The sequence below is a fragment of the Ailuropoda melanoleuca genome, chromosome 12, assembly GCF_002007445.2.
Source record: "Ailuropoda melanoleuca isolate Jingjing chromosome 12, ASM200744v2, whole genome shotgun sequence".
In the NCBI taxonomy this organism is placed as follows: Eukaryota; Metazoa; Chordata; class Mammalia; order Carnivora; family Ursidae; genus Ailuropoda; species Ailuropoda melanoleuca.
Genome location: NC_048229.1, coordinates 71,063,487 through 71,077,689, shown reverse-complemented (window position 1 = coordinate 71,077,689; position 14,203 = coordinate 71,063,487). Strand labels below are relative to the sequence as shown.

General features: G+C 41.9%; 1 protein-coding gene across 1 annotated transcript in view; it reads right to left on the bottom strand.

The window, feature by feature from the left end:
- Window positions 1-13,299, bottom strand: part of LOC109491272 (metalloproteinase inhibitor 1-like) — a 30,458-nt gene extending 17,159 nt beyond the window's left edge. The window contains exon 1 of the mRNA XM_034639041.1: window positions 13,191-13,299. Within this exon, the coding sequence (XP_034494932.1) occupies window positions 13,191-13,235 (45 nt within the window). The 5' untranslated portion in view covers window positions 13,236-13,299. The remainder of the gene's footprint in view (window positions 1-13,190) is intronic.
- Between the last annotated feature and the right edge of the window lie 904 nt (window positions 13,300-14,203).

Genomic DNA, 14,203 nt, shown 5'->3' with positions numbered 1-14,203 from the left:
TGACCCCGTGGCTGTCAACAATCTCTTCAACAGGACACACTCACGCGTACTGTGTCAATGCTGTACAGTGCCAGGTGCTTAACCAAGTTTATGTTCTACTCCTCGCAAAACCCTAGGAGGTAAGAGTAACTCTCCACTTCTGTCCAGGAAAATAAAATTCAGTATCTGAGTGGCTCCTGGCTTTGAAAATTTGACAGGCATGTGATGGGAAGTCTGCTTGGAGTTCTCATCTCAGCCCAAGAGTTGGCTCCAATGATATTTCTAGTTAAAATCAGGGCTCTTTTCAAACACAAGTATTAAAGATCTCAAATTAAGAGAAAATAGGGTCTAAACTAGCTCATTTATACACTTATTCTGCTCAATCCTTACAACAAATATGATTATGCCCATTTTTATAGTTGAGAGAACTGACTGAAAGAGAATAAACATTCTCCCCCAGGTCACAAAGCCAGAAACCTGAGAAGTCAGGACTGGATCCAGATAGTCACCTACATTTACTATCCATGAAGTGAAAAGGGTAGGGGTTATTTGGCTTAGAAATTTTTCAGAACACATGCTACCCACTGTTGGCCTCCACTATGGGATAATCTTAGTTTTCTTTCCATGGAACCACAGGGTTTCCATGTTCTTCCTTTTCAATAGCCAGTCAAGTGGTTATTTTCCAGTTATACTGAGGGATGTTTGGGGCTCAATTCATTTGGCTTTTGGAAATTTTTGGTTAATGATTTTAAATGGAATGTCTAGCTACAGGACTACGGATGTTCTGTGCTTGGTATTTCAGAGCAGTGATCCATGCTTCCTTTAAAAACTTAAAAAAAATTTAAATTTTCAATTTCATCAGCTTCATAAAATTGGAAAAACATATGGAAAAGTACTATGGGGCATAGTATAATATTTGTTTCGTTGTTTCAGGAATTTTTTTTTATTGTCCAAATTTTTTTTTTAAATAAAAGGTTCAGAAGCAGAGAGAACAGCACTGACGAAAACCATTCATCCCATTCTTTGACTCAAACCCTTATACTTTTTGCCTTCCTCTATTCTCCTTCTAGATCATATATAAACTTTTCTGTGAAATCTGTTTTTCACTCAGTCTTTTCCCCACCTCCACCCTCCCACCCCCCACAGTAAGCACTGAAGACTTAAGAAGTAGATGGTAGACTTGCTGTTGCTGGCTTGAGGATGGACAGGGCATGTTAAAGTTGTGAGAAGGAAATGAACTGCCCCTTCTCCCCTCCTGTAACTAGGAACTGCAGAACTGAGAGTGGACCTGACAGGCAGTGATCGCCGTTTCTGTGGGATGGTCTCAGATGCAGTGTCACAAACTAACCTCTGAGAGATGCTGGAGCAGCGGGTGAGACGAGAAATGGCCATCCTCGGAGGTGCCAGACCCATCCATGAATTTACAAGGAAATAACCATACAGAATAGTAGGATAAACCCATCCATGACATTTTTAGGAAATAACCATATAACCTCATCTTGTATTTCACATTCTTTTAGGTGTTTGTTTAAAAGTCACAAGTTAGTGCCACTTCTCTGGGAAGTGGTTTATCCTGGATGGCAAGTCAGAGAATAATAAGATAATGTAGTTGCTGAAGGATGGGATCTAGTCATGAGAAGTTTAGAAACCTGTGGGGTGGTGGAAATCTGTAGAATTGGTAAGGTCAACGTTCGCGTAGCTCAGGGAGAAACATAGCAACACGAACCTAGAGGTAAAGTATGTTCAGATTGTATCTGGAAGGAAGACAGCCAGTAAGTCACAGAATGTCTGGAGGGGGTTATAATGGTTATCCCTGGACCCAGAAACTTCAGGCAGCAGGACCTGGCAGAATATGTCAAGTCTATGGTGTCTGTGCCAGATAGAGGACAATGGCTTCCTACCGCCACAGCTTTATTCTCACGAGTGGGAACTGGAGTTAAGTTTTTAAAAGCAGTACCTAATATACCACTTGTTGGTTTAAGGTACTTACTCTTGAGGCGTCTGTCTCTTTAACTCTTGTTTCATGTTACTGAAGGGTTAACATAAGAACAAGGTTATGTTTGGTTAAAGTTAAAAGCCTTATTATTATTTTTTTTTACTAAAATGAATTTTATTAAATGGTAAAAATAATAGCAAAGAAACAGGATCTAATAGAATTAAATGTGGGTTGAATTCATATACTGTTTTGGGCTTTGAAACCTTGATCTGCCACTTCCTAGCTAAGTGACTATAGTCAGAACACCTAATTATTTTGGTTTTCAGCCTCCTTCTTTTTAAAACTGGGATAATGATATCTAACTCTCAGGGTTGTGAAAAACAAATGAAATAATAAATGCAAAACCCTAGTTTAGTGCTTGAAACTAAGTATGCAACCAATAAACAATTCTATGTAAATGAATATTACTTTAGTCTTTTGGTTGCACACATGAAGGGAGTTATATTTACCCGAGTCCTTCTTCTCTGGCTGGCACCAACCTTTCTAACAAAAACAGAACATACGCGTATAGAGCTCATGAAGAAACGATTTCTTGCTAACTTATTTTGTAAATGTAAGATATTTTAGTAACAGCAAATCCACTGCTCACGGCTGCAAAACTTACATGAAGTTTCTCCTCTTCCCATCATAAAATGCTACAAAGATTTATACTGAGTAACAATTAGAATTAAGGAGAGACCATGACCATGTCTTTAAAACCTCCAAATAAGAGGAAAACTGGGTACCCTTTGGGAAGAAAGAAAGCCCGCCCTTTAGCTCAATGAATCAGATGAAGCCACCAGTATTCTCCCTGAATAATGAAAATAGTTGAAGTTGCATATACATGTCATGAGAAAACAGTTGCTTCTCCGCTGTTAAAATTTAGCAAGTACTTTAAAGATAATTCAGAGATGTGCAGCTTTAGGCACGACATCAAAACGGTTTCACAAGGGACAGCTCCAGTGAAAACTCACTGTAGTAATGTTTACAAGTGAAAGGTTGGGGAGAGCCAGGCCATCCCATTCCTTTAAACTCCCATTTCCCAGAGCTCAGCCCCGCCCCCGGCAAGGGCAAGGAGGTGAGGTCTGCAAAAACTGGTGGGACTCAGCTCCATGATCAATGGAGAAAGCCAGAGAACAGCACGATGGTAGCTTCTTACAAAGACAAAGCTGATGGCTGCTTTTCAACCAATTCGTCTCTTTATTCCAATCTATTCCTGGTGATACTAATATTTGTAGCCAGGGATAAAGGTTCTTAAATACTTTTTACAGGATTTCACGGTCTTGCTGAATCAGCATAATAACACAGAGGAGGGCTGTGGCTGCAAAGAATGGAAAATGACTCTGCAAATCTCAAATGCAAAGGGAAGTTATTTCAAGACTATTGGGTAGCTCATCAGATTGAAGGAAGAATTGAAAATCAATCAGGCCCAGTATCAAGGCAGCTGTAAGAACCCAGTAGCAGGAGTGATCAGTGATATATGGATAGCTTAGATCTACCTCCACTCCCATGGTGTGTCATTCCTCTTAAGGCTCAAGTCCTGGGAAAGAGAGCTGAATTCTCCTGAATGTCCAGTGGGGAGGGGAAGAGTATAGGGCACCGCAACTGACACAAGCAAAGACGATCAGTTTTGCAAAGAAAAACCAGAGCAATGTTACTTAAAGAACACTGGAAGTATTCCGGGCAGACAAAGCTTGTCTCCACAAGTCACATCACGCTGGCAGGTAATGATTTTACCTGGAGTAAAGCTTTCCCAGTAAATCAGTTGCTAATGATGAGTGAAGTATAACAGCAGCTAATTATCTGACCGACACCTCACTCCTATTAGAGCTCAGGACCAGCAGGCACTTTGGCATAGATGATCTTACAAAGAGAGGAAACAGCAAGAAAGAAGAGGAAGGGGGGGAGGAAGGAAGAAGGAAGACTTGGTGGCTCACATCAAAGCTACCATAACCCAGTGAGGGCCAGGGGTGGCGGGGCATAAATAACTTCAGCTCTTGCATCACACAGTTCTATCATCATGTCACATGGCACCTGGAAGAACATTCAGGTCAAGCCTATCCCCAGAAAGAAAATCTGTTTTCCAGATCAACACTGCCTAATAGAAATAGAATGCTAACCACGTAAGTAATTTAAAATTTTTTTTTAGTGGGGCACGCTTAAAGTAAAAAGTAACAGGTGAAATTACTTTTAATTCATTACATACAAAATATTATTAGGTCAACATATAATCAATGCAAAACATGAATGAGTTATGTTACTTTCCCTTCACACTGAATCTTTGAAATCTAGGGTGTATTTTATACTGATAGCACATCTCAGTTGGGACTAGCCACCCTCCAGAAGCTGCATGTGGCTACCATACTGGACAATGGAGGTTCAGAAGATTCTGGCATTCTGGCTTTGCTCTGAAACATCACAGTAATTGTACAATTCTACAATTGCATCCAGAGTATGTGTGAGGGTGGGGTGTTTGGTTTTCTTTCATTTTAAGCAGAAGTAAAGGCAAACCCACTTTATTTCCATTGCATGTTTCCCAAGCTAGGATGATTTGTTTTTGTTCTGATTTCCAGTTGCAATTTTTTCCAATCCTGTTCTGAGAAGTCAACGTTCTGTGAAACTTCAACAATGGTTTCTTGGAGACAAAAGAGAAGACTCCTACACAGATGAGGAACATGAGGCCACATGAGGCTAATTAACTTGCCCAGAAGGCTAGGTGGTGGCAGAGCTGGTATGGGGGCCTTATTTGCCTCATCCGCAGAATGTCCCTGAGCTTCACCCTACATCAGACCAGTTGGTATCTGACCAGGCCAATTTCTCCAAATCCCCATTCCCTTGCTATTGACTTTGGTTTGTAGCTTACTGCTCCCTGAATCTCCAGGCGAGGATGGAAGTGGTTAAAAGGATAGATGTCCCTCTCGAGACTAGGGGAAAGAGAAAGCTGCCTGTGTCTTCCCTCTTCAGAACCACCTTAGTCTACTCTCTACAAAGGTAGATTCAGTGGTCTAATGACTAAGTGTCTGATGATGCACTTTTAAAGCTTCATTCTCTTGGTTACAGGAAAGCCATGTGAGAGGTACAAGAGGGCTTAGAGAATGACTCTGTTCTTTTTCGTTTATTTATTTAATTTTAAGATTTTATTTATTTATTTTACAGAGAGAGACAGCGAGAGAGGGAACACAAGCAAGGGGAGTGTGAGAGGGAGAAGCAGGGTCCCAATGGAGCAGGGAGCCTGATGCGGGGCTCGATCCCAGGACCCTGGGATCATGACCTGAGCTGAAGGCAGACGCTTAATGGCTAAGCTACTCAGGCACCCCTTCTTTTTCGTTTTTTTAAATCAATTACTTAACATATAGTATATTATTAGTTTCAGAGGTAGAATTTAATGATTCACCAGTTGCATGTAACACCTAGTGCTCATTACATCAAGTGCCCTCCTTACTGCCCATCACCCCCCCCCCCGTCCCCCCCACCTCCCTTCCAGCAACCCTTAGTTTGTTTCCTATAGTTAAGAGTCCCTTACAGATTGTCTCCCTCTCTGATTTTGTCTTATTTTTCCTTCCCTTTCCCTATGTTCATCTGTTTTGTTTCTTAAACTCCACATGAGTGAAATCATATATTTGTCTTTCTCTGACTTATTTCATTTAGCATAATACCCTCTAGTTCGATCCACTCATTGCAAATGGCAAGATTTCATTCTTTTTGATGGTCAAGTAATATTCGCGTGTGTGTGTGTGTATGTGTGTGTGTTTGTGTGTACCACATCTTCTTTATCCATTCATCTGTCGATGGACATCTAGGCTCTTTCCATATTTTGGCTATTGTGGACATTGCTGCTCTAAACATTGGGGTCCATGTGCCCCTTTGGATCACTCTGTTTGTGTCCTTTGGGTAAATACCTAGTAGTGTGATTGCTGGGTCATAGGGTAGCTCTATTTTTAACTTTTGAGGAACCTCCAAACTGTTTTCCAGAGTGGCTGCACCAGTCTGCATTCCCACCAGCAGTGTAAGAGGGAACACGACATCAAAAACTAAGGATGTACTGTATGGTGACTTACATAACACAATAAAAAATTTTAAAAAAAAGAGGGTTTCCTTTTCTCTGCATCTTTGTCAACATCTGTTGTTTCCTGAATTGTTAATTTTAGCCATTCTGACTGGTGTGAGGTGGTATCTCATTGTGGTTTTGATTTGTATTTCCCTGATGCCAAGTGATGGTGAGCATTTTTTCATGTGTCTGTTGGCCATTTGTATGTCTTCTTTGGAGAAATGTCTGTTCGTGTCGTCTGCCCATTTCTTGACTGGATTATGAGAATGACTCTGTTCTCACAGGACTCACTTGGCTCATTAGTAGCACTCTTCCAATTCATAGGCTGATGTGGATCATCTGCAATTTTTTTAAACGCTCGCTTTTTTTTTTCTCATTATGACAACAGTACGTGCTTAATGGAGAAAATGTGGGAAAAAATAGGTCTGCATCACAAACAATTGAAAATCACCTGTATTCCTAGCAGTCAGGAAAGAAAGGCTCAAACTTCTGATTTTTGATATATTTCCTTCCGATATTTTTTCAAAATATATCAATATGACACATACAGTTTGCAGTTTTAACGGGATTACACTGTACAATTTGTTTTATAACCTACTTATTTTTGCCCTTCATCTCATTGAGTCCTGTGGGTAGATTGTGGTTTCCAGTCTTTCTCCTGGGCTGCCCGGATTGCTCTACACAAGTCCTTTCCCATTGGCCTCATGACCTAGCTGGGGCTGGACCCAGTGCCCCAGGTCTCCATGGACAGAAAGCCTCCATTAGCTACTTCAACTCCTGCTGGACTCCCTGAGGAGCCCCAGGATGGAGTATTCCAATAGATTAATTTTTCAAAATATGCAAAAACTTGCGTTGAGCTGCCGAACACCTCCAAATATAACTGGAAGTATGTCAAAGGGCTTCTGTGGGTTTGAAAGAAGGGTGTTTACCACTCTGGGGCTCGAGAGGGTGTGTTGGAAGAGAACAACGACCGTAACACATGTGAATAAATGTGAATTCTCAGCCCAGTTTGTGGTGGGCAGACATGGTTACATGAAATATGGGGTGCTGTCACCCAGCCAGCTCATGCCTGGTCCTCTCCACCCCCAACGCCCACCCCAACAGTCCCAAGGGAGGCTTAACTTTCCCCTCTTTGGGGATAAGAATCTAGATGGGCCTTGAGATGAGGAGTTAGTTGCCCAGGCAGCATGTGTGGGGGTAAGGGGCAGTGATGGTGATGCATGTCTGCCCCTATAAGTTAATGTTCCCATTCCCCAGGTACATTTGGCTAAGGCAAAGAACTCCCCTTCTGCTGAGGAAGAGACCTTTTGTTTCCTTCTCCTAAGAATCAGGAAGCAACTGATTATCTTTTCACACTAACAAGCACCAGGAAGCAGTAAACATTTTTTTTTATTAGTTTTCTTATGGATACATTTGTTGACCTACTCCCCAAATTCATCATAAGGTGTGCTGATAACAGCAAGAGAGAAGCAAGGGGAGAGAGATTTTTCCAACTGCTAACACATGAATAATGGCATCTCTATATTTCCTTTACTTAAAAAATAAAACCTACTGTCTACAAATACGGAAGATGACAGCAGGGTATGCATAGATAATTTTATGAATTTAGCTATCCATTTGTCTAGGGAAATCAGCTCTGTTTCAAAGAAGATTAAAAAACAGTGCTTTCTCAGAGTACTTTTCTCCTGTTGATCACCTTGTGATTGTTGACAGTGAGGTTTGCCAATTTCTTTTTCCCAGAAACTTTGTGCTCACGTCAGGATTCTCTCCAGCAGTGTTCCTGCAGAGGTATTGACTGTTCTTTCCTTCAGTAAAAGAACAGCCAAGCCCACCTTCAGCAAGGCCACTATGGCTCTAGAATGATCCCACATTCTGCCATTTACACACTATGTGCTTCTGGGCAAGTCCCACCACCTTCATGCACCAGACTCCTCACCTGCAAGATGGGGATGAGGCTCTCTACCCCCACTGGGATGTGGTGTGGACACAATGAGTCCTGATTTGGAGTGCAGAGAAAAGCAAGTGTTCCTGTCATCCACCCCCACAGAACAGAAGGATAACAACAGTCCTTACCACTCAGGAACATGCGATGTGTGCCAGGCATCTAACCTGCTTGGTGTTGCTTAATCCTTGGAAAGTCAGAACAATGCGACGAGGTAAGCATTACAAACTCACTTTCCAGATGAGAAAAATGAGAGATTTGGGGATTCTTTTCAGTGTAAATAAAAGGGCCAGAATGTGAGGTCCGATGAGTGAAACTTCAGAATGGACCATGTCCAGTACTGCACCAGAATTCTTCCTTATAGGGAGGTCTTGTTGTCTGATATATCCTAAACAAGCGTGTGTGTGTGTGTGTGTGTGTGTGTGTGTGTATTTTACCACTTGGGAGTAAAATATGAGCAAACATTAGGCACAAAAATACTCCTCTTTCCCCATAAGGAGACACTGCACTCCAGAACAGGTGGAAACCAAGCAGGGCCCTAGGTTCCCTTTGGCGTGGTGTTTGGCTCCCTTTCAGAACTGAAGAAGCCAGAGGGCTGGGTCCCTGAGCATCCTCTGCCCTTCAGGGGCATCTGGCCACTCAGTCCCTTGCTACATGAACTCAGAAGCTCGCTGGAGAGTTGGTATCACTCCGTGCAAGCAGCATCTAGCCCCATGCCCACTCAGAGAGTGGTGAGGTTGCCCTGGGAGGTAGTCCTTCTCCATCTTACCAACACGTGCTGCCTGTCAGCTGCCCCTGCTTCTGAAAACAGTCCATTTATTTTCATTACTAATATACAGTTCTCCCTTTGCCACAACAGTGCTTTATGAACCTTTTCTTTGAATCCCTGAATTCGTTCTTGGGCTAGGATCTGTGCTAGAAGCTGGGGACTCAGTGGTGGCCAAAACAGGGTGCATGGGGAGTGTCACACTCTCTGATCAGGAGAACGGACATTAAACAACACATCCCGAATTAGTGTTTGTAGGAAGTCTCGGTGCAGGTAAAAGAAATATAGAAGGCTGTGCAGGCACAAGACCAGGGCCACAGAGATCCTCAGAGCCTCACTTTCCTCATCTTTAAAGTTCGTACTAAAAATTTCCTGTCCTGCTAATAATACCAGATTGTTCTGAGAGTCAAATTATAAAAGAAAGTGCTTTGTAACCTTTAAATTCTTATAATTTTTTTTTTTTTAGAGAGAGAGAAGGCACGCAGCAGAGGGGATGGGGGGAAGAGCAGAGGGGGATGAAGAGGGAGGGGAAAGAATTGAGCAGGCTCATGGCTGAGCACAGAGCCTGACATGGGGCTGGATCTCAGGACCCTAAGATCATGACCTAAGCTGAAACCAAGAGTTGGACACTTAACCGACTGAGCCACCCAGGTGTCCCTTATAAATGTTCTTTTTACGCTTTTTAGTAGGAATAATTATTAGGATACCTAAATTATGAAAAAGCATATTACCATTATTGATTATAAAATAATCACATTTAAAGTTTTTCTACCTTCTCTACACAAAGACTAAATTCCACTTCCCAAATCTTCTTTGAGGGTGTCACATTCTAATCATTTGTATAGATGTGGATGGAGCTGTTTCTGGACAAAACTGCTAGGCAGGTGGGGGGGGGCGAGGGGTCATATGTAGTGAGGGCCAGAGATGACAGGAGATTGCTCAAGAGAACATTCCTTGAATGTCTACTATCTGTGCGCATCTCGCAACTGCTTTACAAGATGGGTGTTCTTTTCCCCGTTTTCTGATAAGGAAGCAGTTTTGAGGGTCAAGGCCGCTCAGCTGATGGGTAGTGCAGCCAGCAGCATCTGGAGCCCTGCTCTCCAGCCAGGCCCAGAAGCCTCCCACAAACAGGAGTTTTGCTGCCTTTTTGCCCCCTGGAGATGCTTATTGAGCTCACACTTTTCTGGTTTAAAAGAAGTAATCTTACTGACACTCACTGAAGGTGTTTTTGACTTAGCTGTGAGTTCCCCACCCCAGTGCAGAGTTCCTTGAAAATGCAAATTCCCTTTTGTGATTGGTTTTGAATACTATGAAGCTTCTAGAAGGCATGAGATACAAAATTTTAAAATGAACTAAATGACCTCTCTCAATGTCATTTCCATTATAAAAAATGACTCAGAAATGGCACTAGCTCCCTTCGGCAGTATTTCAGATGGAGAGAAAGTCTAGAGATGCAATTAATGGTGTGCATTCTGGAGTCTATGGGGACACCCTCAAATCTGGCTCCCTACTCCACTGACTCATAATTCTTGCTGAGGCTGGAGCTCTTTTCTGGAAGGCACTTCTCCAAGTTCTACATCTGGCCTTGCTCTGATTCTCAGTGAGCACAGTGAGGCCCAAGCTCTGTAGCCTGCCAGGACACAGGGTAGTGTTTCCCATTTGCTTTCTTTCCTCAGAAAAACCATTCAGTGCAGGGAATTAAAAAATGTAGCAGACACATGCACGTGTGTGTGTATGTGTGTGTGTGTGTGTGTGTGTGTGTGTGTGTAGCAGCAAAATCTGGGATATATGCCCTTCTACAGCAATTAGGCTTCTTACTTGTTCACTTCAATCTCCAGTAAGATCTTACACCTTGACATGATTTCTGATGTGACATTTTCCTATATAGATGCAAGGGAAGATGTTGATACTCACTTTGCATTTGCGAGGAAGTTGTTATGGTAGCACTTGCCCCTTGGAAGGTATAGGAAAATAAGTCATCTTTGTATGATTTATTCCCAAAGCCCATTATAACAAAAAGCCCCTGATAATTCAAGTTCATATTAAATTTCTGCCAATCAGAGAAAGAACAATTTGGGCAAATAAGTGCTCATTAAAATTTATTTAGAGGGAATATTTTCCATTAGGGTGTTTCATTATTTAAGAAGAAAATAGAAGCCTATGTAGTAATGCATAATGCTCACACCAACATGGCATTTCAGATAAATTACATTTGGATAAAGATGAACGTGTTTCAGTTTGGAAGGCTGATTGATTCTAGCAGGTACTGTAGTTGCATAATTATAAGCCAGGTTGAAAGAAGTCACTAAAAAACAACGATGAGCCCGAAGAAATCCACCAACACGCCAATACAAAATTATCCCATGCTGGTCTAATTTTTGTTCCCTTTGGAACTGAGGTTTTGGGCCTCCATATAGATGGAGCATTACTGAGGTGCATTACTGAGTCTGAGGTGGTTAAGGGGATAGACAGGTAGTTTAAGGAGTGAAGAGGGAATAGTGGGCACCCTCAAAAATATCAACCTTAACTCTGGACATTGCATTTCATTATTTTCAAGGCAAAGGAAGGATGACTTGGGCCGGATTTGGGGCTTGGCTCATCAAGGAGAAGCCGTGAAATTAACATAATTGTGTGTGTCTGCAAGAGGTGCATTTTCCATTCATAACTGTGGCTTGATAACTTTCTTTCACACAGCCTCACAGCAAGTTCTCAGGATGCCCACTTTCTGCATAAAGGCCCTCTGCCCAGACACCTTGGAAGATTTAACTTTTTCTCTAAATAGTTCTGATACCAATACAGTGTGTGTGTGTGTGTGTGTGTGTGTGTGTGTGTGTAGGGGGGGGTTCCCACAAGAGCAAGCAATTCTCCAGATACCAGCAGGGGGTCTTACAATTCAACTCAATTCTGACACCATCTACCTGAAGATAGCATCAGATTCCACAGGTTAGGGGTTCAGTCTTATAAGACTGATCCCCCCAAACTCCCTTTAGACACCAGTTGCAAGTTCAGGCTATTATCTGTATTTCTGATTGACTGGCTATAAATTGGAGGTTTCCAAGAGCCCCTTCAGTTTGATTACTTTGCTAGAGTGATCGGAGAACTCTAGAGAAATATTTTTCAGATTACCAGTTTATTATAAACAGATGTAACTCAGGAACAGCCCAACAGAAGAGATGCAGAGGGCAAGGTATGGAGAGAGGGCGTGGAGCCCCGTGCCCTCTCCAGGAGTGTCCCTCTCCCAGCACCTCCACATCGTCACCACCCTGGAAGCTCTCTGAACCCAGGTGTGCTGGTTTTTTGTGGAGGCTTCATTACATAGGCATGACTGGTTAAATCGTTGGCACTGGTGACTGAATCAACCCCTAGCCCCTCTCCCTGCCTCAGAGGTTGGGGGGGGCAGTGACTGAAAGTTTCAACCCTCAAATGATGTGGCTCCCTTGGCAACAAGCCCCCTCCTCAGCTTACGTAAGGGCTTTCCAAAAGTCACCTCGGTAACACAGATACGAGATACCTCTGTCACCCTCTGCATGGGAAATGGCAAGGGTTTTAGGAGCTGTGAACCAGGAACAGGTTGATGACCAAATACAGATTTCTCACTGTCCATCACAGTATCATACTCTCCATCTCCCATCCAGATTTCTTCCGGGAGCCCCCTTTCTGCCTCCACCCCTTCCCCATGTGGCATCCTCTGCACACGGCTGCCATGCGTACTCCTCTTCCTGTGGTTCCCACTACTGGAATCCCCACAAGTTTTACAAACCCTCACTTTACTTTACCTTGCTTACCAATTCCAACTTGCGCTCCCTTCCCCCTCCTCAGCCCAAATGACTGCATGCTGCTGAGTCAGAAGAAAGAATGAGCACTGCACAGGGAGGGAGAGCACCACATGATCAACCCATGGTTTTGGGACCTGCGCCAAGGGCCCATTAACTGCTTTAAGGCTCAATTTCATCATTTAAGAAATGGGCATCAAACATACCTTTCCAGGAAATTCTGGAGATGAAATGAGATAATGTGTAGGAAAAGGCAAGCAAGCTGCTATCAATTCAACAAATATTAATTAAATAATGTTTTACGTGCTACATAGCACATTGCATTTCCTGGTCCTTGTTTTCATTATACTCATCGTCTGCTGTCTGCAATGTGGTTGGCAGTCAATTAATAGTAACTGAGAGTGACACTACCAGAAAACAAATATTTTCTTTATTGTACATATTAAATTAAATGCTTAACTTCTTCTTTACTCAACTCTGCATATGATCAACATTTATTTAATATTCTAGGCAGGTTGCCTGCAATAGCTTAAAACTTTTGAATGCCAAGGGCCAAATCAGATTCTCATCTCATACAAAGAAGCATTTGGTGAAAGCTTCTGATGGATTTCAACCTTATGTCACTTAGAATATATTACGAACAAGTCTCACACATCCCATTCATCAACTGATGTCCAACATGATTAAGATATGAAATATGTACTTACCCAACTGAAATAGACAGTTGCAAGTAAGTTAAAAACTGGTATCATTCTTCTTCATGTTATTTCCCAAGTTAAGTAATTGCTGGTTAACTTGAACTTCAAGAATAATTGCCAAAACTTACAAGACCTATAAGGTAAAATGAATTTTAGTTCTAGACAGACCATGAGTACTTTCCTTTTTTTTTTTTTTTTGTTCCTACATTCTTTCTTTTTTTAGCACCATTTATCATGTTTACCTAAGTGGCTCTGATTCCTCAGGGAAACAAAATTGATAGTAAGCTTTAGAGATGCAATTTTCACAATAAAGCAGAAAAGAGGAAATCAAGATATTTAATTTTTCCCAAGATATTTCTGGGAAACCTGGAGCTCTAATTCCCATGCTCTTAGTTGCATCACAATAAAGCAGAAAAGAGGAAATCAAGATATTTAATTTTTCCAGGTTTCTGGGAAACCTGGAGCTCTAATTCCCATGCTCTTAGTTGTATCACAATAAAGCAGAAAAGAGGAAATCAAGATATTTAATTTTTCCCAAGATATTTCTGGGAAATCTGGAGCTCTAATTCCTATGCTCTTAGTTGATTATTCCTTGTATTTATATGTTGCCATCCTATTGAGGGACCAGTGCATTCTCATGGTCTTTCACTGGAGTTAGACTTGAGGGTGGGGAATATTAATGGAGATAACCCAAGACCTATCCTGCAGTGAAGATAAATGGCATGTTTTCAGTCATGGAGCTAAGAAATGCTTGGACTTTAGAGCATCTTCAGACCCCTATATCTTCAAGTACCAATCTCCTAATCAATACATGTTTAGTTTTGACTTTAAAGCCTTAACTTTAGAACTCAGATTGAGTTTTATTCTCACATGAGATGCTCATTAAAGTCAAGTGTTATTTTTATTCTTATGCAACTGTTACTTTCGATTCAACTGCAGAACTTCACTTTCATCCTTGTTCATGTTCAACTTAGTTCACCTCCTTGTGAACAAAGACATAATGGGGGATTAACACAATGGAT